At 41.7% G+C, this 26,769-nt stretch overlaps 1 protein-coding gene across 2 annotated transcripts in view; it reads right to left on the reverse strand.

Moving 5' to 3' along the window:
- The window catches only part of TULP4 (TUB like protein 4), a 137,552-nt gene that overhangs the window by 29,538 nt on the left and 81,245 nt on the right, over positions 1 to 26,769 (reverse strand). For both annotated transcript variants that reach the window (XM_054162681.1, XM_054162680.1), the window contains exons 3-5: positions 20,971 to 21,099; positions 19,846 to 20,007; positions 1,541 to 1,721 (exon numbers count right to left, since the gene is read on the reverse strand). In XM_054162681.1, coding sequence (XP_054018656.1) covers positions 1,541 to 1,721; positions 19,846 to 20,007; positions 20,971 to 21,099 — 472 coding nt within the window. The remainder of the gene's footprint in view (positions 1 to 1,540; positions 1,722 to 19,845; positions 20,008 to 20,970; positions 21,100 to 26,769) is intronic.

The following is a 26,769-nucleotide window of genomic DNA, read 5'->3' on the forward strand; positions in this document are numbered from 1 at the left end:
CTGAACTTGTAAGAAATCTGATTGGAAAGGATTTTGGAGAAAGATGTGCCTCTGTGTGTATATAATTTACTAAGAAAAACCTATCAAACTTCCAGTCCTTCCTACACAACTGTGAGTCAAAGACTTGTCACCTTTTGGGAGATTTACACTGCATCTGCTCTAAAGAAAACACATTATGTTTGGGTAATCATTAAAATAGGCTTGTAGGCTTGTAATGAGTCCACCCACTGCCTGCCTGACTCACAAAAAGCTAGCGTATGCAGATCATTTAGGTTCTCATCTGTGTAATCTGCAACTTCTTAGGGCAGATTGGCTGGAAAGTTGCCTGGTGGGAAAGGACCTGGGGTTGCTGGTTGATAGCCATCTGAACAAGAGCCAGCTCAGGTGGCCAAAGCCAACAGTATCCTGGCCTGGATCAGGAATAGTGTGGCCAGCAGAGGCAGGGAAGTGACCGTGCCCCTGTACGGGGCACTGGTGAAGCCACACCTCGAATATTGTGGCTCAGTTTTGGGCACTTCACTACAAGGACATTGAGGTACTGGAATGTGTCCAGAGAAGGGCAACAAAGGTGGTGAAGGGTCCAGAGAATACGTCTTAAAAGGAGCAGCTGACAGAACAGGGGTTGATTAGTCTTGAGAAGAGGAGGCTGAGGGGAGACCTCATTGCTCTTTACCTGAAAGGAGGCTGTAGTGAGGGAAGGGTTGGTCTCTTCTCACTAGTATCAGGTGATAGGATGAGAGGAAATGGCCTGAAATTCTGCCAGGGAAGGTTTAGATTGGCTATTAAAGCAAATTTCTTTATGGAAGGTATTGGAATAGGTTGTCCAGGGAGGTGATGGAGTCACTGCCCCTGGAGGCGTTCAAGAAGCATGTGGACACGGCACTCTGGGACATGGTTTAATGGCCATAGTGGTGTTAGGGCAATGGTTTGACTAAATGATCTTAGAGATCTTTTCCAACCAAAACAATTCCATGATTATACCAACCTCAGTGTTAAAGAAAAAAAAACCCTAACAAATAAACAACCAACCAAAGAAAAAAACAAAGAAAAAACAACCAAACAAAACCACCCAAACTAACCAAACAAAAAAAATCCCCACCAAACCAGAACAATTTAATGTTGTTCTCTGTCTTGCCTTAGAAATTTGCTTGGAAATTTGAAGTTTTTTCTTTTATTTTAAGGGAAGAAATCTCACCCACTACCAAAACTCATCTTTAAAAGATGCCAGCATTTTTCCAGATGATCACATTATTTTCTATCATGAGCTACATAGACAGATATACACACGATTCTAGAAAAGGTAGACCTTTGGACTGAACCCAAACTTGAGTTCAAACTGTCCTCTGTTTGGAGGTTCAGATTTGCCATGCAAATTCAGAATTCTTTCTAGCTACTAGAATTTACATTTTTCATTGTACCATCACTGTTACATTCATTATTAATTCAGTTCAGATTTCATACACCGGAACACAAAAGCAGCTTACCTGTTTTTATGAGCACTTAAAAAAACTGAAATAAAAGGATGTGCACACAACATTACCTTGTGGTGGGGAATAATCATCAGAGTCCGTGTCACTCTCGCTGCTGTCCTCCACCAGGAAGCTGGGGTAGTTCCAGGACATGCTGAGAATGCCATCTGACTCATGAAGGAGCACGTGGGCCAGCATTCGGCCATGGCAGTCCATGACAATAACTTGTCCATCAGCAGTGCCAAACAGTACCTGAAAATAACACAGCAGACCTCAGCCCCACCAAACAGCCACTGGATCTTTCTTCAAAAGCATCTTGTAATTAACTAGCTATGCCTGAAATAAACTGAAAGCAAAGCAATCAGAGATGTAAACAGGTGCCACAGTAGGACGCTGCAACCAAAGACGTATATAAAGAATGAAGTTAAAGCAGCAGGTTCTAGACGTAAGTGCTTAAAAATCTGTGAGCAAGTAATGTTTCATGGTGGGGTGCATTTTGCTCACTCTAATATGAGCCATTACACTTCATTTTAATTTGGCCACTACTACAACTAAAGCAAGCTGGCAGAAGGACTACCACAGATTCTGCAGTGTTCTTGGATTACACAGAAATGTCTAAAAATGGTGGCAGAAACCAAGGTATACATCAGTCATAACAATATCAAAAGGTGCAGCTGTCAAAGGAGAGGTCCTAGCAGAGACTGCAAACAGCTTGTGAGAAAGACAAAGCTGAATAGAGGAGGACAGGTTATTTGGTTCAAGAGCTGAGAGAAGGTGCAAGAATGTCTTCCACAAAGAGAGGTGAAAATCAATATGATCATTCAGCTGGAAGTAGATAATTATAGTCCAAGAGGAAGGCAACTTGGTACACATTTGGGAAGCGACGAAGAGCTTCCACCCACCATTTCAAATACAAAATAGATAATGCAAGTCTTTTTCTTGCCCTTACACTGCTCTGTAGTCATTGCACCATGACTGAAACTACAATTTCTTTTTATGAGCATTTTCTGTCTCGAGGCTTTAAGCAAGTTCCTATCCTGCATATTTGATGATTTTTAGAAAACCCTCAAGAGGGATTAATAAATCCATAAACCAATAAACCCATTAGCCAAGGCTGCTACTGCTATCACATAATTCCATTCAAGGCAAATATGTTTTAAACCAAGTTTAAAGGCTCTCAGCAACTTGAAAACTAGCCAGCATTAAAAATGAAGCTAAAAGGAAAGTCAAATCTTATGCTTGTCATTCAGCCTACTATTTGTAGTGCTGTTTTGGTGTAAATTTAAGATTCTAACAACTATATGTCCAGATCAAAAAATCATCTAGCCATGTATCTTACCTCTTACAGTAGTCAAATGTTTGGGGAAGAGTAAAAGAAAAGGATGCACTAAGCAGGCACCTCCTCTGCTTGCTCATACAGCTTCCAGCAAAAAAACCTCCATCTGCTTTATAACTGACAATTTCACTTGGTAACCTCTACCTCCTAAGGCTAAACAAAGAATAATTGTTCCCTAATTACATTCTCAGCATTGGTTACAATTTTATCAACCTCCATTAGCTAGCCTCTTTGTCATCTCTTTTCAAAGCTGAAGAATCATAGCCTACTTAGGATCTCCCTGTACAGTTGTTGTCAAGGGTCCTCCTTTCTATGTTCCTTCTCAGATGTCATGCCAGCCTTGTAGCATTCAAACTGTGTATTGTAGCAGACTTATACAATAATACTCACCAAGGAGGCAACCGTCATAGTTGCACTCTTGGAAGTTGCAGACTGGGAGAGTGGCTTCAACAGTAAGAAGTACTAACATTTTTTCTATGATCAAGGCGATGATGAAGAAACACAGAAGGTTGTAAAGCAAAATAGGAGCTTAACAGAGGAACTCCAGTGAAGTCATTACAATCTTAATACAATCAGTGGAGTTTCACATTATCAGAAGCAATTTTAAAGAATGTATCTGGCTTCCTTAACTGTAATCATTGCATGTTACAAACATTTTTGTGTGAAATTCTCCACAGGTTAAAACAGCACCTAAAGCTTGCAAAAAGCCTGTATTGGGTTTGGCTGAGCTGGAGTTAATTCTCCTCAAAGCACTAGTGCTGTGTTTTGCAGCACCATAGCTGGTTGTTGATCAGACAGCAGTGCTTTGGCTACTGCTGAACAAGCACCCAGGCTGTGCTTTTCCAACATTTCCCTGCCCCAAGAATATGCTGAGGGGTAAGCAAGATCTTGGGAAGGAACATAGCAGGGCCAGCTGACCCAAACTGGCCAAAGGGGTATTCCATGCCATATGATGTCAGCTCAGATACAAAAACTAAGCAAATAAAGGAAGTGAGGGATACTTGTTCATGGTGTCTGTCCTTCAGAGCAACTGTTAGCCTTAGAACCCTGCTTCCTGAGACTGACCACCAAGCAAAAAAAGGAAGTGAGGGATACTCGTTCATGGTGTCTGTCCTTCAGAGCAACTGTTAGCCTTAGAACCCTGCTTCCTGAGACTGACCACCGTCTGCCGATGGGAAGCCGTGCAAGGCCTTTGCTTGAGCTTATAACTATCATTATTAAATTGCTTCTATCACATTATCAGCTTTTGTTATATTTTCCCCTATCCATCTAAGAAGGGGAGTGATGGAGTGGCTTTGGTGGGCATTTGGCCCCCAGCCAGGGCCAAACCACTACAAAGCCTCAGATTACTATTCTTAGATATAAAACCACAAACCTCAGCCTTTGTTTATCTCACATTCCCTTCCCCTGTGGACCTTTATTCTACTCTTCTTCCACTTGTATCATCCTATCTTCTTCCATGCTGTTCACTACTTCAGCTGTTTTTACATGCATAATCAGTGTACAGCCATTTTCACTATCTACTTTCAGAAAATAGCCACTCTGTTTCAGATCTCTGCAAAACAATCTTCTACAAAGCCAAAACACTGGTTGTCATTGCTAGCTTGCACACCACTTTCACCCTACTCTATAGACTAGTTTTTTATCAGTCTCTGAGGAGTTTTACAGCTGCAAAACACCCAGAGAGAGGAGATGAAATCCTCTATTGCTTTTGAAACTAGCAGTATAAGAGTTTTGCCTCCTAAAATACTTTAGAAACACTTTACAGCTAGGCAGGACAAAATTTTGGGTCTCATCACCCGGAGTTCAGTCTCCTATCAATCTAAAGCAAATTCATTTACATAGAATACATAGAATACATGGAATAAACCAGGTTGGAAGAGACCTTCAAGATCACCGCGTCCAACCCATCAACCAATCCAACACCACCTAAACAACTAACCCACAGCACCAAGCACCCCATCAAGTCTCCTCCTGAACACCTCCAGTGATGGCGACTGTAATGGGTTGGGGCAGACCCCCTCCCCACCACAGGCAGAAATAACGACTCAGACAAACGGATTGCAAAAAGTGATGAAAGTTTAAATAGGAAAATAATAACAAACAACAATGAAAGTTTTACAGAGACCCACAAGCACCATGACAAAGAGAGAGATCCCAGAACATACCCAAGAACATCCCATCCCCACCTGGGGGTACACCCAAACCCCCCCCAGGGCTCTTTCTTCCCCCCCCCCACCCAGCCTTGGGCCTGAGCAGGCCCAAGGGAGGCGGCTCACGCCATGTTACCTAGGCAGCAGCAGGGGACGAAAGAGGAAGTGCAGACCCCGCATGGCCTTTTTATAGGGGAGCAGGGCATTATGGGAATGGAATACCTGGTCCCTGTGACCACCCCCTGGGCTGGGCCCACCCCTTGGGACCTCCCAGGTGTGGCCTGCGCAGTGGCATCTGGGCCAGCACCCAGACTAAACCACCACAGACCACCCCTTATTCCATACCATAATCCCTGCACCCAGAACATATCATCAAATTAGAACTCTTCTTGTGACATATCTAGCAACAGTCCATGTCTTCATCTGGGCGTCCTTCCACACAGTCTCTCATTCAGGCTCAAGCATCAGTCCATTCCAGTTGTTCTTCCTCATGTGATGGAACCTCCCAGCGACGCAGTCCTTCTCCTGCAGTGTGAATTCCTTGTGGACTCCTTGGGACATCCTGGTCACCTGGAAACACCTCACAACTTCTCAGCCAAGCCTTTATCTGCATTTACAGTTTCTCAGCGGCTTTTTCCACCCCTGGGGCAAGCCGGTCGGAGCAATCAGGCTCCACGACCGCTTTTTCCATCCCTCCAGGGAACCACAACCGACAGCTTCTGGCCAGTCCAAAGCTACACCAATGCACATCGCAGGCACATCGCCCCCCCACGGGGCGTTCACATACCGAGGCATCACCGCATCCGGTTCACAGCCCTCCCCCGGAGGGGGCGGCTGCAGCACAGCTCGCTGAGAAGAGAGGAGGCGGAGCCAGGTGCTCGGCACCGTTTTCAGAACATGCCCGAAAACACCAGGGAAAGATTTACAGCTGCCGCCGCCGCCTGAACGCAGCCCGGCTCGGGCGGTGCCGCCGCCGCCGCTTGAACGCGGCCCGGCCCGGCCCCCGCCGTCTCTGTCGCCGCGATGCAGAGTCCGAGTCACCTCCAGCAGTCGCTTGCCCGCTCGCCGTGGGTGTCCGCCCCCGCAGCGGCCGCGGGCCGACCAGGCTCTGCTTGCCGCTGCCCCTCCTCCGCTCCCCGCCGCTCCGCAGAGAACGAGGAGAAGGCAGGTCTCGCCTTCTTAGGCTACTCGAGCATTCTTAAGCTACCCTGGGCAGAAAGTCACAGAAAGAGCCACCCCTCGCTGTTCCCAAGCAACAGGAGGGAATTCCATGCCATCGACCACGCACCAGCTATCCTTCTGCAGTCCACAGGAGTTCACACAGTCGCCCCGGTAACACAAAACCTGAGCCCCAACTTCCCAAACCCAAACCGACGCCCAGAACTAAATTTAAACTCTCCATCTTTTGCAATCCGAGCTGCAGTTGGCCCCACGTTGGGCGCCAAAATGTAATGGGTTGGGGCAGACCCCCTCCCCACCACAGGCAGAAATAACGACTCAGACAAACGGATTGCAAAAAGTGATGAAAGTTTAAATAGGAAAATAATAACAAACAACAATGAAAGTTTTACAGAGACCCACAAGCACCATGACAAAGAGAGAGATCCCAGAACATACCCAAGAACATCCCATCCCCACCTGGGGGTACACCCAAACCCCCCCCAGGGCTCTTTCTTCCCCCCCCCCACCCAGCCTTGGGCCTGAGCAGGCCCAAGGGAGGCGGCTCACGCCATGTTACCTAGGCAGCAGCAGGGGACGAAAGAGGAAGTGCAGACCCCGCATGGCCTTTTTATAGGGGAGCAGGGCATTATGGGAATGGAATACCTGGTCCCTGTGACCACCCCCTGGGCTGGGCCCACCCCTTGGGACCTCCCAGGTGTGGCCTGCGCAGTGGCATCTGGGCCAGCACCCAGACTAAACCACCACAGCGACTCCACCACCTCCCCAGGCAGCCCATTCCAATGTGCAATCACTCTTTCTGCATAGAACTTTTTCCTAACATCTAGCCTGAACCTCTCCTGGCGCAGCCTGAGACTGTGTCCTCTTGTTCTGGTACTGGCTGCCTGGGAGAAGAGACCAACATCCGTCTGTCTACAACCTCCCTTCAGGTAGTTGTAGAGAGCAATAAGGTCACCCCTCAGTCTCCTCCTCTCCAGGCTAAGCAACCCCAGCTCCCTCAGCCTCTCCTCGTAGGGCTTGTGTTCCAAACCCCTCACCAACTTTGTTGCTCTGGACACGTTCCAGCAAGTCAACATCCTTCCTAAACTGAGGGGCCCAGAACTGGACACATTTGAGAGGCACTACCCCAAATGAATTTAGAATTCCTAAATCTTACAGCAGTTTCCACTTCAGATCAGAACAACTGCTTGTGAGCATCTTAATTCTTGCACTGGAACCCCAAAAAGCTCTTTAGTAACCTAGAAATGTCAGAGGGCACTTTCCACCCTCTTTAGCCAGGCTATAGGTTTCAAGGACCAGCTTTAAGTTTCAGGGTTATTGTAGCAATACAAGCTTTAAGATGAAAGCATTTATCAGACTGATAGTCCTGCTGGCTAAACTCCTGCTGAAGCTGTAAAAATATCTAATAGTGTTATAATCCATAACATTACTCAAGTTAAAAGTGCCACACTCAAACTACTTATGTCAGATGCATAAAATGCTCTTGACCTTCACATAAAAGGGTTGAGCCACTGAGTATGCCCAAAGGGTTCAACAGAGACATTAAAATGTTGCATTTTAGTTGTCTACATTAGTATTTTTCAGGTACTTGCAAATCCAGACGGTCTGAGGGAACATTAGGGAAAGGCAGTGAACAAATTATAGTGATTTGTTAACCCTTGACTACACAAGCTAAATGATAATAATAGTAATTAAAGCAAAAAACCCCAAGTACTTATTTTGAAGTGGTTCTTTGGCCCCTTGCTCTGTTCATCTTGTCTCATTTCCTCTCATTTCATGCTGTTTATTATTTCAACTGTTTTTACATACATTACCACCTGTAGAATTGCATTTGTAGAGTCATGCACACTCTGGTAATAAAATACCTAAAATCGCCACATACTTTTGAAGTGTGAGTCAGTTACACAATATAAAGAAGTAATTCTTTACAAAACATATCAAACACAACCAATCCTGCACTACTGCAAAGCTGTAGCTGATTAAAGGTCATAGAAGTGCACAGCAGTCTGCAATAGTGTCCTGATGCTGTATGTTTTCAAGGGAAAACTGGGATAAACAGCATGGGGAGAATTCACACACGGTTTTCCAAGTGTACCAAGAGCTGAAATTTGGTTTCAGTTCTGAAACAGAAGTGTCTGGGTTCTCTATGAAACATAAGCTTAGAGTGATTCCTCTTCATGGCCAGGCTGGATGTGGCTCTAGGCAACCTGATCTAATGGAAAGTGTCCCTGCCCATGGCAGGGGGGGTTGGAACTAGATGATCCTTGAGGTTCCTTCCAACTCTGAGAATTCCATGGTTCTATGATTCATTATAACAAACCTGAATAACTGAAAAACACCCTTCTCTGAAATCTGTTGACCAATTAGCCTTTGTGATAACCTGTGATGAGTTTCACAAGCCATTTCTGGCAGAGAAAAGTTTTTTCCTCTAACATTTTTTCAGATAAAGATAGTTGTAAGGCTATTATCTATGAAGCTATCAGTCAAGACTGCAATGTTTTTAAATTCACAAGATTTCAAAGACTCTTCAATTAGCAGCCTGAAATATACCAATCCCTAAAAGTCATATCCTCTAGCTGAGGATGCCCCTGCTTTCTGGTGAGGGGGTTCAACTAGATGACCTTCAGAGGTCCCTTCCAATCCAGACCATTCTATGATTCTATGATCTGGTAATCAAAAGATGGGGTGTATTCTGTACTGAAGAGTTCATCCTGTGAGGAGATGAATATTAGAACAGCCAAGAAGTGAAAAATTCAGTCCAAGAGGAACAACTTGCATCTGTTCAGTGACTTTGCTACATGTTGACCTGTTGTGCTGAACTTTCCGTATTCCTTTAAGATCTGTTGCGATGCTGTAATGTGTCTGGACCAGATAAAGCACTAGTAGGAAATGGTTTGATAGCTGCCAGCTCAATACAGCTACAGTGTAGCAACCAAAGACCTGGTACACTGAAGGTCCAGCTCAGGAAGTCCCCTACTGGGTAAATGAACTGGAGTTTACCAACAGTGATACTATTTTTGCACAAAAGACATTTTGTTGCTATTTAATTTGGTGTAAGGTAAGGAAATTGAACTCATCAACAGCAAGCATGCTCAAGCTTTATGTTAATTTGACTATATTAGCTCAGTAGGAAAGGGGGAGATCCTACCATCTCACCACATCTGATTACCTGCAGCGGCTGAGAAAATTAAATTGTTATGATGTCACAGAAGCTGGGCTGACTTACCTCCCCAGGGAACCTAGTCACTGTTTGTTCCTGCATCTTTGCCTGTCCTAACTGTCAGAGAAGCTTTCCAGAATTACAATCACATTGACTTTTATAATAACTGAGGATAACCCAATCACACCAAAAATGTATTTAGTGATTTAATGTATACACAAGGGGTAAAAGACAGAAATATTTCCCAGTCTGAGGTTCCGGTTGTACAAACTGAACAGCCAATGCTGCTACAGAAAGATATTGATAAAATGAGATAGCTTCCTCCATGACATTTACTACTAAAACTGAAGGTTTCTAATGTTGCTGGTTAAACAAAACTCCCAGGAAATCTGATCAATACATTTTCAGAACATGGGCCATCAATCTGTGACAGGGCAATCAATGACTGAGCCTTTGACCAAAACTCAGGATGAAATACTAGAAGCTGGACTTGCTACAGCTACAGGAAGAAATATAAAGCCATTGGAGGCTACTTTAAGACAGCAATCCTAAAGTGAGAGATTCCAGTATCACCATGCTAGATGGCTAGAAATGGAACATCTATCTGCTTTACTCCTCTTGGCCCAGTATTTTTAAAAGAACCTCTCTGACTTTTTACAGAGCCATTTGACAACTAAAGGATGCAGAACAACTCACAACAACAGAATGGAAAATTAATCTAGTAAGCACCATCAGTATAAATTTGATTATTTAATCCTCCAAATTGTCACAGAAAGGCAGAATTTGCCTCACAGGAGTACACAAAGTGCATTAATAGATGGCATTTGAATTTCTGGATACACTGAAATGTTCTGAAAATTTATGTCATCTGTCATGAAACCTCTAATCTTCCCTAAGATTTGGCTAAGCTTCCAGTAACTTCACTAAGCAATTTCTTGACTTACGTATCTGCCTTCTCCTATAGGATATGCAGGAGCTGTAAGGACAAAGCAACCACATGAAGTTTTTCCAGGAAGTGAATGATTGTATTAGAAGGGCAAAGGGTAGATATGACCTAGAAGATGCTTACGAGACTACTAATAACTCTATGTAATCTGTTAAGTGCTGCTATCTCACAACAGTAAATATTTTAAACACCGGTATTTTAAAAACATAGCCTTACATAAAGGTAAGCCCAGCATCCCCATTTTTATAATGCAAATGGACTACTTTGTCTTCCCCTTTGTGGAGTGATTTCTGGCCGGTTCTTCTCCTTGCACTGCTAACTCATCCAAACACAGTACGTAAAATACCTCTTGTGATCGTCTGGTGGGGTTTCTGCGCCTGCCAGATCATTCATGCAGAGAACACATCCCCACTATGCCAAAGCACACACGCAGGTCTTTCTGTCAGGAAATCGTAAGGGGAAGCCTATTTCCATTGGAACAGTTTGATTTTTTCAGAACTGAATAGACTGTTTTAGTTGGTTTGGGGTTTTGTTTGGTTGGTTTGTTTTCTGTTTGTTTGGGTTTGTTGCTTTGTGGTTTTTTGGGGTGTTTTTTTCCTAATCATCACTTTTAATGACACATGAAAAGACTTCCAAGACACTAGTGAGTCATGATTTCCTTCTGGAAGAAATGTCCCACCGAGGTATTTTGTTATTCCATTTTTCCTTTAATAAGTTGCAAGGTGCAAATATAAACCTTATTTACACATTTCTTGAATGTTCCTAACCCTTTTCCTAAATGTACTGCAGAGATGCGGTTATTTCTGCTAGCAGCTAAGTTAATTCATATTCAAGATCATTGGATGTAGCAGTTGGACAGAGGGACTTCCTGAATTTCAAAGTAACCTGTTCCAGGACACCTTTTTATTTTCTTCAGAGTCAACAAGGAGTCTGTCAACATTGAAACAATAGCCCAGAAGAGAAATCTCTCCAGCATCTTGTGACCAAGTAAAACATGAAATCTCACAAAAACTTATGGTTTTGGTTTTTAACATTCTTCAGGGCAGTGTTTCCAAAGTCTGGAATCTTCCTCTTCCACCCACCCACTTTGCAAACCTTGGGTTTCTGATATTTTGATTTACTCTTTTCCTTTCTGGTTCCTTTCCTGTTTGGCACACGTATCGTGCCATAGAAATGATGCCACTAACACTTCACACTGGGTACTCATCCGATGTTGTTTCCCTGATTTTCTCCTTTTCGAAGTTTCAGCCTGTCTTAACACCTTCTCCTTCAGTTTCCTCCCTCCCCTGTCTCCCCTCAAAGGAAAAAAAAAATCAGCACTGTACATCAGAAATTCTGCAAAAACTCTAATAAGGCCAACTGCATTTGCACTGTCAGAAGACGCTGAGCCATTCAAGGAAGCTGAATTGGTCTTGTTTGCCCTGATTTAGCTATCTGGACAAACATTAGTATTCTTGATAGAAACAGCCTTCACAGTCATCACCACAATGCCATCATACTAACAGAGATAAAATTATTCTGAAAATCCCAAATTAACTGAACTATAAACTGGTTAATACACAAAATGAAGGATCAACCTTCTATTCATCCAGGTAGACTTAGTAACATATGAAATACTTGAAAAAATATTGCCTTTCTCTCATTAGCCCAATAAAAAACTGCCAGTCTTGCAAAGGCTAAGTTACAACATGTTGCATGCTGTGGTATTAGCATTTTGCATTCCTTGTGCTCTTTGTATTTACTGTTTCTCCATCATGAAGCAGAGGAGAGTGAGGCATCACTCTTAGGATACATTAAAATGTGAAAGCTTGTTTTTTCTCAATGTGGCATTTCTGGCTTTCTTAACACAAGAGCAGAGAGAAAGAGAAAACCAGAGTGAGTGAGACAGCTGCTCTCCTGCTGAACACTTTTTATTTCCATTAAAAATTCAGCCACTGTACAACAATTTCTTTAACTGACACAAAACGAAACATCACCATAATACATACACAAGCTCAGAGGAAAGTACTAGGTTTTCTTTCACTGCCTTTTTGTCTTAAAAAAAACCTCCAAAGAGCAGTTTTTTTATTGTTGTCTTTTTTTTCCTTTGGATATGAGCAATTACCAGCCCTAGAAATGGATGATATACCACAAGATCATTCAGTTAACTGCATATATGCACAGCAGTGAAATTCTCATTCCAGACCATTAATGCTTTCAAAATCAGCACTGGTTTAGTTACCTACTTTCAGGCTTGTTCCTTCTCTCCTCACAAAGTCCATAGGGTCCACATAACTGTTAGAAAGCCCTCAAATGAGAAGACAAAGTAAATACACTGGAGATCTTTGGTGACAAATCCATTTAATACACACTAAAATCCTAGAACTTGGGATTTCAAACCACACTGGCTTTCTATCTTTCCACGACAGTATAACATAGCTCAAGGACTGTAAATGAGGTAGCAGCCTTGCATGCCTTTTCAGCAGTCAAATATGCAAGTAGTCTCAAAACCAGGATCTGAAGCTATGCAGTTACTCTGGACATGTGGGGATGAAATCAACTGGCCAGTCAAGGATAATGTTACTTGAAAGCACTCTGAAAAAACACAGAAAGAGGGATTACTCTATACCTCTGTAATTATACTTGGACTAACTCTGACTTGTGTATTTCTAAGCACACTCACTTCAATATTCTGTCTTGACTCAAGAAAGCATCCTGTAACAATTAGATTTTTAAGTGACAAGAGTTGCTCATCTATAATGCTTACCTAATTACCAATATGCTCAGTCTACTTTAGATGTGGAGAGGAGTTGGATGTTTCCTAAACTTATGTCACATTCCGTGCTTGAAGTAGCATGCAAAATAAATAAAAAGCCAGCAGCTGGAGCATCTTCCACAGGACATCTTCTGTAGCTTTTTACATAGACAGGGCTCCAAGACTGGACCACTGAGTTGCCACAGCAGAAGTTCTCTGGAATACGCTTCAAGCCATGCGTTTTCTGTTTTCTCACTAAAGTCTGTCAGGAAACTGCACAAATGTCTATGAAAACACATATTCTCCACATATATCCAATTATGTCTAGTAACAAAACCAACTATTTGTTAGGGTTAGGCAGGAAAATGTAATTAATTTTACAACCAACCATGCAGGAAAATGCAATTAATTTTACAACCAACCACTCAATCAGGCAAAGAAAATACACTTGGCAGTCTCCTGCATTTTCCCAAGTAAGGTTTTAGTTATTTTCTCAAAGATACATTGAATGCTGAAGCTAAAATTTCCAGCAGAGTTGTAGAAGTATGAGAGTTTCTGCTGGGGTTTTGTGGTTTGTTTTTTTTTTCCTAACTGAAAATGGTATTACTGAGCAACAAGGACTGCACTCTTGGCCACTGAAAATGCAATACAAAGCAGTTTAGAAGCAGTCATTGCTGTTTTGAATTTCATAATACAAAATCAAGAAGCCCCTGGGTTAATCTCTATGCTAATGGCAGCCAGTTCCTCAGCCTCTGCATTCTCCTCTGTCTTGTGTGCTAGCAGAGAGAGGCAACTTAGGATGGTCAAGAAATACACAGAATGGGTGAGGTCAAGTATAACTCAGTCAACATGGAGATAGGCTGAGTAATCAACTGCTATTAAAAGCAAGGAAAGATTAATCCCTTTTCAGATGATGCATCTGAACACTGACAAGAAACTGGCTTCTGGACAAAAAGCTGAAAGCTCTAGCTGAATCCATGCAGGAGGAAACATTGATGGGAAAGGTTTTGGAGAATTAAGAGACACTGCTCCAATTTCCCATTGACATACTGTCTCTTTTTGTCAAATCAATGGAAAGATTATGTGATACCACATTCTGAAAGTACCACCTTTCATCTCCAATTCACTGTGAAATTCGGCCTTGCTTTCCCAGACAAGATCTAGTGCAGAAATCCACAAATCTCCTCCAGACTCAGTCACACTAATTGTCCTTTCCTGCACCAAGGTTTCAGACTGTTCACAGGCTTGAACACATCTGACCCAAGTTCAAGACTCCATTTGGCTCCTGGTCTTCTTACTAACTTGGGGGAAAAAAAATAAATCGATGGCTCAAGTCACAGGGATAATAAAGTTTAAATTAACTATCCTGGCAGTGACATTTCTCTTGAACTGAAAAGACCACAATGCTCTGGATGAACTAGAGGGGTCCTGAGGCCACAGTCTTCCCAGCCAAGTGGCTCTGACAATAGAATAACACAGTCTGTTTCTGAAAAAAAGATGCAAAATCCTCATAGTTTGGCGACTTTTTCCTCTAAGAATCGTACTTCCATTCATATATTCTCATATGTTCTCTCCTGCCCAACTCAAAATCAAAGCAAATTAAAGCAATCTTTCTACCTTACATATGACTTTTAGGAAGGATGTTGACTTGCTGGAATGAGTCCAGAGAAGAACAACAAAGTTGGTGAGGGGTTTGAAACACAAGCCCTATGAGGAGAGACTGAGGGAGCTGGGGTTGCTTAGCCTGGAGAAGAGGAGACTCAGGGGTGACCTTATTCTCTCTACAAATACCTGAAGGGAGGTTGTAGACAGGCAGAGGTTGGTCTCTTCTCCCAGGCAGCCAGTACCAGAACAAGAGGACACAGTCTCAGGCTCCGCCAGGGGAGGTTTAGGTTGGATGTTAGGAAGAAGTTCTATACAGAGAGAGTGATTGCCCATTGGAATGGGCTGCCCGGGGAGGTGGTGGAATCGCCATCTTTGAAGGTGTTCAAGAGGAGACTTGATGGGGTGCTTGGTGCCATGGTTTAGTTGATTGGGTGGTGTTGGATTGGTTGATGGGTTGGACATAATGATCTTGAAGGTCTCTTCCAACCTGGTTTATTCTATGTATTCTATATGTATTTTCTTTAGAAAGCAAACAGCTTCCTGGAGGAGATGCCATTTCTTCTCCCTGAATTGCCTAAAAAGTAGCCTAGCTGCTACTTTGCATGGATGCACTGCAAATCTGTCTTCTTACTATTTACCCCTACAGCTCAAGCACAACACAGTGTTTTTTAGAAAAACAGTTTCAATTAAGTACTCCCTATCCCAAAAACCTAAAGACTTCAGGCAAATCTTTCTATACAAATGCCAAGAAGGTGAGAGGAGAGACAAATGATTTCTCTTTTCTTGACACATCCCACACCAAGATGGCTTGTGTTTCTATTTGCACTTATCTTTGCTGACTCAAACACTGATCTTCCAAAAATGTAAAACAGAACTGGGTATAAAAGTGCTAACTGGACACATTGACTGCATAGCCTGAGTTTTCATCTCTCCTTCCATTCTCTGGTGTGTCACTGCTTTGACATTCTTCCTTTCCTGAGGGAGAAGAACATGTGGCAGAGCATGCAGAGCTTAACAAACCCCAGATTCTGGTCAACTAGTAAGACTATGGTGACTTATCTGAGTGTCATGTTAGATCAAGGTAAAGAGTTACAAGATGCACTGTTCAGGGTGATCTGTATATCCTAGTACACTGTACACATCCAAGGGGATGCAGAAATTTATTCAGCCATTCGCTTTTCTCAGTAACAAACAGCAAACACCCTGCTGACAGGGATGAGCAAACATTAAAATAGTTGTATTACTCCTTTGTGGGGAAAGATTATTTGCTACACTCATCTGAAACAGTGTTGGCACGAAACGCTACAAGAGCTACTGAGCAAACACGAGCCAGGATGCTGACAGACCACAAACGTCCCCCATGTTACAGTGTTCATGAGCAGAACAAATTGCAACATCTCATCAGCTCTCAGCATCCTGACACTACAGGCTGGACAAAGAGCATCAAGGGAAAGATTAGGCAAGGCAAAAATGAAGTGAGTAGGAAGAAGAAATTAGACTGAAACTTCACCCTTTTGCTCTGCTCCTTCAATTACCCACTCAATAACTATGCAGTATCAGCCAGAGTTTCTGGCAAGAACCTTGCCTGGAATAATGTCATAAAAAGATGTCATGGTTCCTGAAGCAGCAGATGCACTCTAGAGACTCCAAGGAGAACATCCTTGTTGTCTAATTTCCCTAAAACTCAAGGCAAAGGCTATAAAGTGTTCAAGGGGAGATTGGACGTGGCACTTGGTGCCATGGTCTAGTCGTGAGGTCTGTTGGGACAGGTTGGACTTGATGATCCTTGGAGTCTTTTCCAACCTTGGTTATACTGTGATACTGTGTTACTGTGAAAGTTCTTATCTGAGTATTGAAATCTGTAGTGTAGCTAGGAAAGGAGAACACAACCAAAACAAAAGCGCAACACACCAAACTATTTAACCTTTCTCATGCCTTCCTTTTGGAAGCTGTATTCTCAGCAGAATAACGCATGAAACCTACTGAAGACAAATAGGAAAAGGAAAGACAGTGCTAACAAAACTATGCATAGACAGCAGGAAGTAAAAAAAGAAAGATAAATCTTTTATTTCAAAAATAGCTGTATAATGCAGCTTTAAAACAATAAAATGAGTAGGGAGAAAGAAAGGATAAGTAGCACTTAAAACTCACATAACTTTTTTCACACAAAATCTGTCACTATTATGTGCCATCATAAAAATCAAGTCACAACCAAAGTAGAAAAACAAAGTGTTACTGGCTTCCAGCATGCGTAAATATATAAACCAAGCATACAAAGTCTCTACAAACACATTCAAACATTTTAAGTATATATAAAAACCCCCACATATTTTGTCTATAAAGAGATGCAATAGGACAGCAAACATTCACAGAACACTTAGCACAAGCAAGCAGAAATCATTAATTTTAATAGCAAGTCTGCCACAATGGTTTGAAATGCTTCTAAAAATAACTCGAAATATTGAAGAGAGTTAAGCTGTGATGGGTTTTGTTTATCTGTTTTATATAAGAAGCAGATTTATCTCGAAAGACAACTGAAGTCTCCTTCCCCTGTCCCCTTTTTTGCATTTTAATGGTACTGCCCAATTATACAGCATGCAATGGTAAAATCCTTATATGCGATTTAACCATTGTCTGCAGTCCTTATAGCTTGAATAAGATGCCTAGTTAATTGATGACACTTTTCCAGTGCTATAAAAAGCCTCTAGCCATTCTCCTCAGTAATCTGAGTTTTACAGTTCTTCCTCAAAGACTGTATCTTACAGTGAAATTCTGACTGGCCTTAGCCATTGTAAACATGAATGTGTGGTCATTTGATAGTCTCTGCACCCAGAGTGAATGGGGGGAAAGATGCATTTTCATATGTGAAGTGATAAAAGTATTGATATTCCCTGGCATTTCAAAGCCTCCTGTAGTTGAACATTTAAAGTTCCTTAATGGGGTCAAGAACCATTCTAATAAAGACAAAAATTACTGCTTACACTTTCAAATTTTACAGGCTGTAAATTCCTCATTTTGTCCTTTCTTCCATTTACTCATAATGATCAAGGTAAACATTTGTGTTCCCTACACTGCCCTAGTTACCTGTTTGTAGCTCACTTTCATCATTCTGTCAACTCATTAGAAGGCTGTTTTCAAGGTTTTTTTAACAAACAGCCAGATGCCTGAGCATAATTAAAGCTGATCAGTGTGAATATCACAACAGTAAGGACAGCATCAGGTTAAAAGCAAAATAGTAGGATGAATGGAAGCACAAACTCTTCATTCCAGAGCAGCAGGCAAAAGAAGACATAGGTGAGAAAATTACATCATGGCCCAAGCAGATGCAACATTTCAAAATATAAATTCCTTGGGTTTAAGCCATGTTCTAGAAGACAGGTAAGGCTTATCCCTGCTTTCAGCTTGGAACTTGCAAAGAAGAACTATTTCCCTGAAAAGTCGCTAGTAACTGCACATCACAATCCACAGATGAAAATGGGGATCCAAACGCAGACTCTGCTATAATGGATTTATTAGTTAAAATTCCTGCTGAGGACTAAAGCCGCCCAAGGGAAAGTTCACGAAGCACCTGGTGCTATCGGTAACAGTGCATCTGGTTAGTTAGCTTCTGCCTCCTCCTGAGCATTGTGCCATAGCTCCTACCTCATGGCAGCCACTTAGCACAGCACGCTACTGACCCTATCAAGGTCACCAAGTGCTCTGCTAGCACATAGATCCCACTCGAGTACACCACTGGACCCAGAAAGTGATAAACATTCCCTCCTTCATGTCAAGCTCCTTTCAGCGTCCCAGGCTCCATGCTGAAGCACGGCATGCAGGGTGCTGCAGCCAAGCTGAAGGAGCTGAAACCTGCCCCTGCATCATGCCTGTCAGGGAAAAAGATGCTGGAGTATCTGTGGTTGCCATGGGAGTAGGGATGGCAAATGCTGGGAGCAGGAGTGACTAACAGCATAGAAACTGCCTTCCTGCACAGCCACTGCAAGCTACCAAAAAAATCAACATACAGACCTCCCGCACCCTGTGTTTTGAGAAAAAGCAGCTTCATCTGCCACTTGGTTTCATTGTTTAGTTGGAATAACCACCTATGAAGCATCCAGATTGGAAAGTACAAACATATTGGCTAAATTGAACTAAAGACAGTTAAGGTATTTCCAAACACAGCAGCACCAACTGAGTATCACACAAATGGGGTAGGCTCATATTTAAAACACAGGACTGAGAGCTATTAGGTATGACTTTACACTCCCACTTCCACTGCTTGTCTCTTCCTCTTGATCTTCTGTAAATTATTTATTGTCAAGATTTACATTTCCCCAGGTTCAAAAAGAGGCAGTTAGACTCCCTGGCTTTAAAGAGCAGTGTTGCGATAATGAATTCATTATTCTTAGCAGAGCACGCTAAAATGATGCCACAGAAAGGCACATTGTTAGTGCTATTATATTCCACTAGCAAGTCCCAAAAGAACTCTGTCTTGGATGGATTTACAGTATTCTAAATTAAAATCAGTGCTACACTGATTCTTGAAGCAGCACCTTTTCATAGTGGTGTAATGTGAAGGAAGGAAAACGCTCCAGCTGTGATCATAACAGTTTTTCTTTACACTATTCTATAACCATCATTTCATTCAGTGCTTTATTATACACATATTAACCACAGTGACAGCAAGCATATGGAGGGAAAGACTGTTCCAGTAAGCTCAACGGTGAATGCAAAAGGCCATCATAAATTCCACAAACGAAATCAGTGGGCTAACTAAAGCCTCTCTTTAAATGGTGATGTAACAAATGTCCTAACTGGTTTTTGGTGTGGGGTGGTTTCTTTTTTCCCCCAAAGCTCATTAAGTTGTGGACTCAAATATTGAAAAAATGGCCTTCTGACAACTTTATCTTTCAAGGAACTGCTTTTGCTGCAACTGCAGACTGTGCAGCTGTATACAGAAATGACCAGTCAGAGCTTTACTAGTCCTGGCTGTATCTCTGCTCAAACACATTTCATCAACAAATTACAGGTACAAATACACATTCCTGTCTCAGCCAACTAACCCTGAATGAGTCTGTGTGTGAATGAGTCAGGGTGAAAAATGATGACAGGTAACTTGGTACATTACCATATTTGCCTCGTGAGATTGATAGAATGTTAATTATTCATGGAAGCACCAGTTTTCAAGGAAACTGTTCTTACAAAGTAATCAGTTAATTTTCTAAGATGTATATTTTATAGCACATCAATGTAATGCAATTAATAATGGTACAAAACCAATTACCTGTTGGTCATCTGGAGTCCATATGCCACAGGTGATCTGACTCTCCAAGTTTATTTCTGAAGACCAGTGTCTCTGTCCACTGACTGAACCAACCAGCACAAATCCATCTCTATAGGAGATAAGTGCTTGAGTCCCGTCATGGCTCCATGTAAAGTCGCTTACCTTAACATGTTAAAGACAAGAAAACAGATATATAGGCCATGCAGGAAATTTTTGTTGCTTTAATGAAAGAATAGAATAGAATAGAATTAACCAGGTTGGAAGAGACCTTCGAGATCATCATGTCCAACCTATCATCCGACACCACCTAATCAACTAAACCATACAACCAAGCATCCTGTCAAACCTCGCCCTGAACACCCCCAGCGACGGTGACCCCACCACCTCCTCAGGCAGCCCATTCCAGTGGGCAATCACTCTCTCTGTGTAAAACTTCCTCCTAACCTCCAGCCTAAACCTCCCCTGACGCAGCCTGAGACTGTGTCCTCTTGTTCTGGTACTGGTTGCCTGGGAGAAGAGACCAACCTCCACCTCACCACAACCCCCCTTCAGGTAGTTGTAGAGAGCAATAAGGTCACCCCTGAGTCTCCTCTTCTCCAGGCTAAGCAACCCCAGCTCCCTCAATCTCTCCTCATACAGCTTGGGCTGTGCTCCAAGCCCCTCACCAACCTTGTTGCCCTTTTCTGGACACGCTCCAGCAAGTCAACATCCTTCCTAAACTGAGGGGCCCAGAACTGGACACAGTACTCAAGGTGCGGCCTAACCAGTGCAGTGTACAGGGGCAGAATGACCTCCCTGCTCCTGCTGGCCACACTATTCCTGATGCAGGCCAGGATGCCACTGGCCCTCCTGGCTGCCTGGGCGCACTGCAAAGATTAGCACAGCACAGAACTAGACTGGCAAGGTCTAGAGCCCAGCTGTAGCTCTGATGTCATGGCCCACTGGAATAAAAGAGCTGCCCTTGTAAAGTGTCCTGGTAACAATTATTGCATATCTCTTTCAATAAATGTATGTTTCATTTTCTCCTGTGCTTTTTGAAAGGTATAAAGCATCATTCATTGTCCAGTTCATTTTGCCCCTCAGGGATGGATCACTCTTGACTGCAGAGAAAACATGCATACCGACCTGTGCCCCACGATCATTAACGAGCTCCACAGACCATCTGCCTTCATATTGTATCCAAACAAATATTCCTCCATCTGCATCGCAGGTTGCTAATTTCTGGAATGGCTCATTCCATCTCACCAGCACAACCTTAATGGATTAAAAACAGAAATAGCATTACCAAATGTGTGTTGCACTAACAAATATTTCAAGAGAATCAGTTAAACAATAGTACAAAATAAACATCACCACATTTAAATGCTAAAGATGATGCACAAATTAGCAATTTCTCAGCACAGGCACCTCTCAAGAACAGCTGGAATCATTTTGTCATGGCTGCCAGGAATCGCACAACCTCACACTGTCAGGATGTTTTTGGAAGGCATTGCATGCTTTCAACAAAAACATACTGCATACTGGAACCTAGGATTTCTTGACAGAAGCAGCAAACTGGAGGCCCTGCGCAGAACATCCAACAATCTTACAAATGATTTCCCCACTGTTATCTCAGGCTCTGTGTCAAATCAACACCTCTTATTGACTTTAAATGATGCTGCATGCATCAGTATCAGATTGAATTTGAATGTTCCTATCAGTAGCAAAATAAAAAAAGAAAAAGAAAAACAGGTGATAGTTCCAAATTATTTTTTAAAAGACATTTCATAGAAAAGTTGCTTTGCTAGTGAGTGCAGAAAGGACATGAAGCTGTTTGAGGCACTTATCTCTGAGTGTCCAGAGAAGGGCAAAGAGGCTGGTGAGAGGCCTTGAGCACAAGCCCTATGAGGAGAGGCTGAGGGAGCTGGGATTGTTTAGCCTGGAGAAGAGAAGGCTCAGGGGTGACCTCATTGCTCTCTACAACTACCTGAAGGGATGTTGTAGCCAGGAGGGAGTTGGTCTCTTCTCTCAGGCAACCAGCACCAGAACGAGAGGACACAGTCTCAAGCTGCACCAGGGGAAGTTTAGGCTCGAGGTGAGGAGAAAGTTCTTCACTGAGAGAGTCATTCACCATTGGAATGTTCTGCCCAGGGAGGTGGTGGAGTCACTATCCCTGGAGGTGTTCAAGAGGGGATTGGATGTGGCACTTGGTGCCATGGTCTAGTCATGAGGTCTGTGGTGACGGGTTGGACTTGATGATCTTTGCTATGATACTGTGATTTGAGTTATCTGGGCTTTTCTGGGAGAATTTCATCAAGTCTAAACCTATCAAATTGCTCTCTCATTTCTAATTAATATGAATTCAAAAAACACATTGTCTCTTGAGACCTCAACATAAAACTGAAAAAAAACCACCAACATCTCACCCTAGCACTTGAGGCAGAATATCTTCCCTTAGTAACTTTTTCTTAGAAACATTTTTTCAAATTAATTCTGTTTCATAAGCATGTAGATATAAATGGGATGCTTATACTCATAAACAAGGAGATTCCCCTTAGTTATTTTACTGATAAATAGCATATACAAACAAAGAAAATATATTAAATATTAAGTAGAGTTTTATTTTAACTACTTAATAGAGATCCATTTCTAATGATGCTTCTTCCTAAGTTTAAATAGATAATTAATCATCTAAAAGAGAGAGAAAGAGAAGATTTTCCTAAAACATATTTTGCTGTTTACAGAGAGGGACTGATCCTCCTGAAGATTCCAATGAATGACCTGTCTGAGTAGACAGCTCCTTCACACCTCACAATGAAATCAGCAGTCACTTTCAGAATTAGGATACAAATATGCATATGTGAAATCTAGACTTGACAGCTGAAGAAAGATGATTTTACACTTATTTTGAAAGAGTTATGCTTACTCATAGAGTGTCAAAGATTGGAACTTCAGAACTTGTATATCAATGGAGATTGCCAGACCAAAGCATCAACCTTTGAATGATTAAACAACCACAAGAAAACTTTCTTCATGCATACATGAAGATTACAGAATAGAATAGAATAGACCAGACCAGGTTGGAAGAGACCTTCAAGATCATCGCGTCCAACCTATCAACCAATCCAACCCACCTAAACAACTAACCCATGGCACCAAGCACCCCATCAAGTCTCCTCCTGAACACCTTCAATGATGGCAACTTCACCACCTCCCCAGGCAGCCCATTCCAATGGGCAATCACTCTCTCACTTATGAGGAGAAGTGAGTATGACAAACCAGCTCTCTGCTGTTAAGCAGCTATGAAGAATCCCATGTGAGATTTTGCAGAGAAACACTTGCTTCTACTTGATTATATCCTTACAGCTGCACTCCATATTACTAGGCCTGCCTCCAGTCAGGTAGATTGTATCATGCCACTAAATGGATTGACACTGCCTTTTAAAAATTACTTTTTATTGGCAGAGCAGTAAATAAAATATTCCATCACAGTAACAGAAGCAGCTATACGTTCATAGAGGAGGCCCTCTGACCCTTCCATTAGAACAAGAACACAGCAGTTTGTCAAAATTTAGCTTTCTTCTTAGTGTAATTTCTATGCACAGACCCATTGCTTCATCCACTGTGACAACATGCAGCCACAACTTAACTGTATTCGCCAGTAATGCCTAACAGTATTATGAAAGTAGTGACAAAAATCCCAAGGATAGCACTGAAAAAAATCTGTCATGGCTTGGAGTCACCAAAGGTAATGATGACTACTCATAACTGGAAGGTACTTAAAAAACTAAACTAAACCGGCTAAAAAACCTGACCTTTAATGCTTAGACACTGGTCATGTTGTACATTTCATAGATCACACAGAACAAATTGCTGGAGAACATTTAGGACAAAAGAGAAAACTAATTGTTCAAATAACACATTTTAGCCGACAGCTTCAAAGATGTTACTACCTGTCTTCAAATTGTTCAGTTTTGCATGGCAAAGCTTTGAGATGAGCACATAGTGCTATAGATTAAGACATACCAGCTGACTTAGTAATACAAGTTATGGGCAAAGTGATAGTTTTTTTTCTCTTCTATTTAAAACAGAAATCTTGTTAAAACATGGACCTTATAGAACACCCATGGGAATACTTGAATGTAAACAATCAGATAGAAGTTAGTAACTTACAAATTAAACTTACTTCTTTATAATCACTAATGAAAGCAAGAGGATTTTACACACCTTCTCATAACATCCTCATAAGGAAGCAAATTTGTAATTTGAAAATCTACCTGCTTTAAACACAGGGAAAACGTTATTTTATGAGGTCATGTAAAAGATGCTTCCATCCTTTACACTTAAAATGTGACTACAGGTGCCAATTCCACAGCTGCTTTGAGTGTTTCCAATTTCTTTTTAGACACTAAAGAGAAGCAAAGATAAAGAAGGGAAGAAAGATTGCCCTACATATTAACATGAGTTTTGGCTTTTATGTTGGCTAAAATGTAAAGCATATGAAAACATGCCCCATTGATAGTGCACTTAAATAAGGTGTAAGCTTGAATTACCCCTCTGCAAAGAGGAATTTTATTGCTCACCCATAAAAAGCAAAGATATCATTACTTTCACTAACAGCTTCAGCTCACAGGGGATCCATTTCTCCTTTTACCTTTATGGTTCTCTGCTTCCTACTTTGCTTCTTCATACAAGTACAGCAGTACTAAACTGTTTTATTTTGTCTTGAAAAGGCAAAATTGTTGGTCTGCCAAAGAAAGTGGTTTGTGAACTATTTATGGTCCACAGAGCCTTTGCATATAGCCCAATTATTTTGGTTTGTTTGTCAATTACCTTTTTTCAATGTTATAAAAATAGCAAAGTGTGTTTGTTCTAAAAAAATTAATACACTTGTATTACAGACATTAGTCAGCTTCTAAACTGCCATGTTGTACAGGAAATGATCTCCCATAAATAAAACTTCCAGGAACTCCTGGCCTAATATATTAGCTACAATGTAAACGCCAATGTGTCGCCCCAAATAGGATGCCTTCCATGAAGTCCAGTGAGCTCCGAATCAGGGTCCTGTTTTCTGTGAGCTCCTTTGTTGATTTTTTTTTTTATTTCACATTTTCTAGCACAAGACTGTTAAAATGCAAGGCATTCTTTTGTTATTCCCAATTTTATTACAGTTTTTGAAGACTAATAAGAATACATGACTAATCAACCTTCCAAGAACAGAAGTCCTTAATGTGTAATACCATACAAGAGTTATTACCGAAATCTTACCTCTATAGTTCCTAAAGCATAGTATGTAACTGCCTTAGAGGCAAGGGACAGATATCTAGGAAAAAAATAAACAGCTAAATAACCAGGGAATTAGTTCCTAGAGTTCCTTACCAAATACAAACAGATTTTATTACTGACACACTGTTGTGAGTCACAGTGAGTCTTTTTTTTTCACATCTCTGATCCTCCCCCCGTTATACTGGGAAGCAGTTCTAACAACTGAGGTCTTCTCCAGCATTCATTTTCACAGACACTACCAACACCTACTTGCAGATGGACTATCGCAGTGTGGTGGTTCTAGGCTATGCCTGTAAAATTTAGTTACAGACTTTGAGCAGAAAGGTAGAAAAATATAAATAAATCACTGGTGGGTGTAAAAAGGAAAACTAAAGATTATTCTAAACAAATTCATTGGAGAAATACCTGCTATAAGACTGCCTGTATCAAAACAATTCTTTCTCTTTTCTGATCTCTCTCTGCTTGCTTCGCTCAGGAGAGATTAACCTGCTTTTCGGCTCACCTTGGCTGTGTTATTTTAGTTAAGTCTAACCCCTGCTTTCTCTCTGCTCCTTTCTCTTTTGGGACAGAGTGGGGCGGGGGGCAGTGGAACGGCTTCCCTGGTCTCTGACCAGGTGGAGTTTAGTGTGGTTTGCTAATTGTAAATATCTGTATAATATTGTAAATACTGTATATTTTGTACATATTCATTGCATTCCATTGTAGAGTGTAGTTTTGCTTGTAAATACAGCTTCCATTCATTTCCAACTGAGTTGGTATGGCAAAGTTAATGTTGGGGGAAGAATTTCAATCCACCATATGCAGCAACAGAATAAAGAATACCTGATAGCAAATATTTGATGACAGCACAGTTTGCTACACCTGCAGAGCCACGTTCCTTTATTTGGTACAAGCAGTTCTGAATCTACAGGTGAACTGGACAGTTTTACAGGGTGCATTGTACCACCATGGAGCATATACAATACTAAACATCCCATGGAATTGCTGGCCTTTTTTTCCCCCTAATAAATCATCCTACATTTCTAATGATACTGAAACTGCTGATATGAATCTACCTTCCAAGCAGCAACAGCAAAAGATCTAACTGTTCCTAGGCCAGAAATAGAAAAACTAATAAAGAAGATTATGCTATTGCCTACAGTACAGGGCTCAGTCTGTTTGAAAGCTTCTTCCAACTGTGCGCTTTTAGGAAAGTACTGAGGTTTTTTTAGGGAACATATAAGGGTTGCAACAATGCACTGGAAAGGGCAACTGGACAATCTACTTAGGATCACTGAGCTTTGCTTATTCACTGTAGTGAGTAATTTTATTATGTAATCCTTTAATAAGTAAATTGACCTTCACTCATGGTTTAAAAATGGCAACAAAGATGGAAATACGTGCCAGTGTATCTGGCAAAGAAGAGAACAGTGGGGAATAGAAAGGAAACACAAAAGTAAAGGGGTCAGAAAAACCATTAATTACCCTTACTTGCTAATACATAGTATGCATACAGACATACACGTATGTACATATATCTAACATGGCTGTGTGCATGAACACACATGCCTATCAAATCCTTGAAACTCTGCTAACTTCATACATTTGTTGATCTGAAGTCAGTCAAGCAGATTTTTATAACTAAAATATAACTTGGAAGTTATGACAGGTGGGTTGTGG

Source organism: Dryobates pubescens, chromosome 6, assembly GCF_014839835.1.
Source record: "Dryobates pubescens isolate bDryPub1 chromosome 6, bDryPub1.pri, whole genome shotgun sequence".
NCBI lineage: Eukaryota > Metazoa > Chordata > Aves > Piciformes > Picidae > Dryobates > Dryobates pubescens.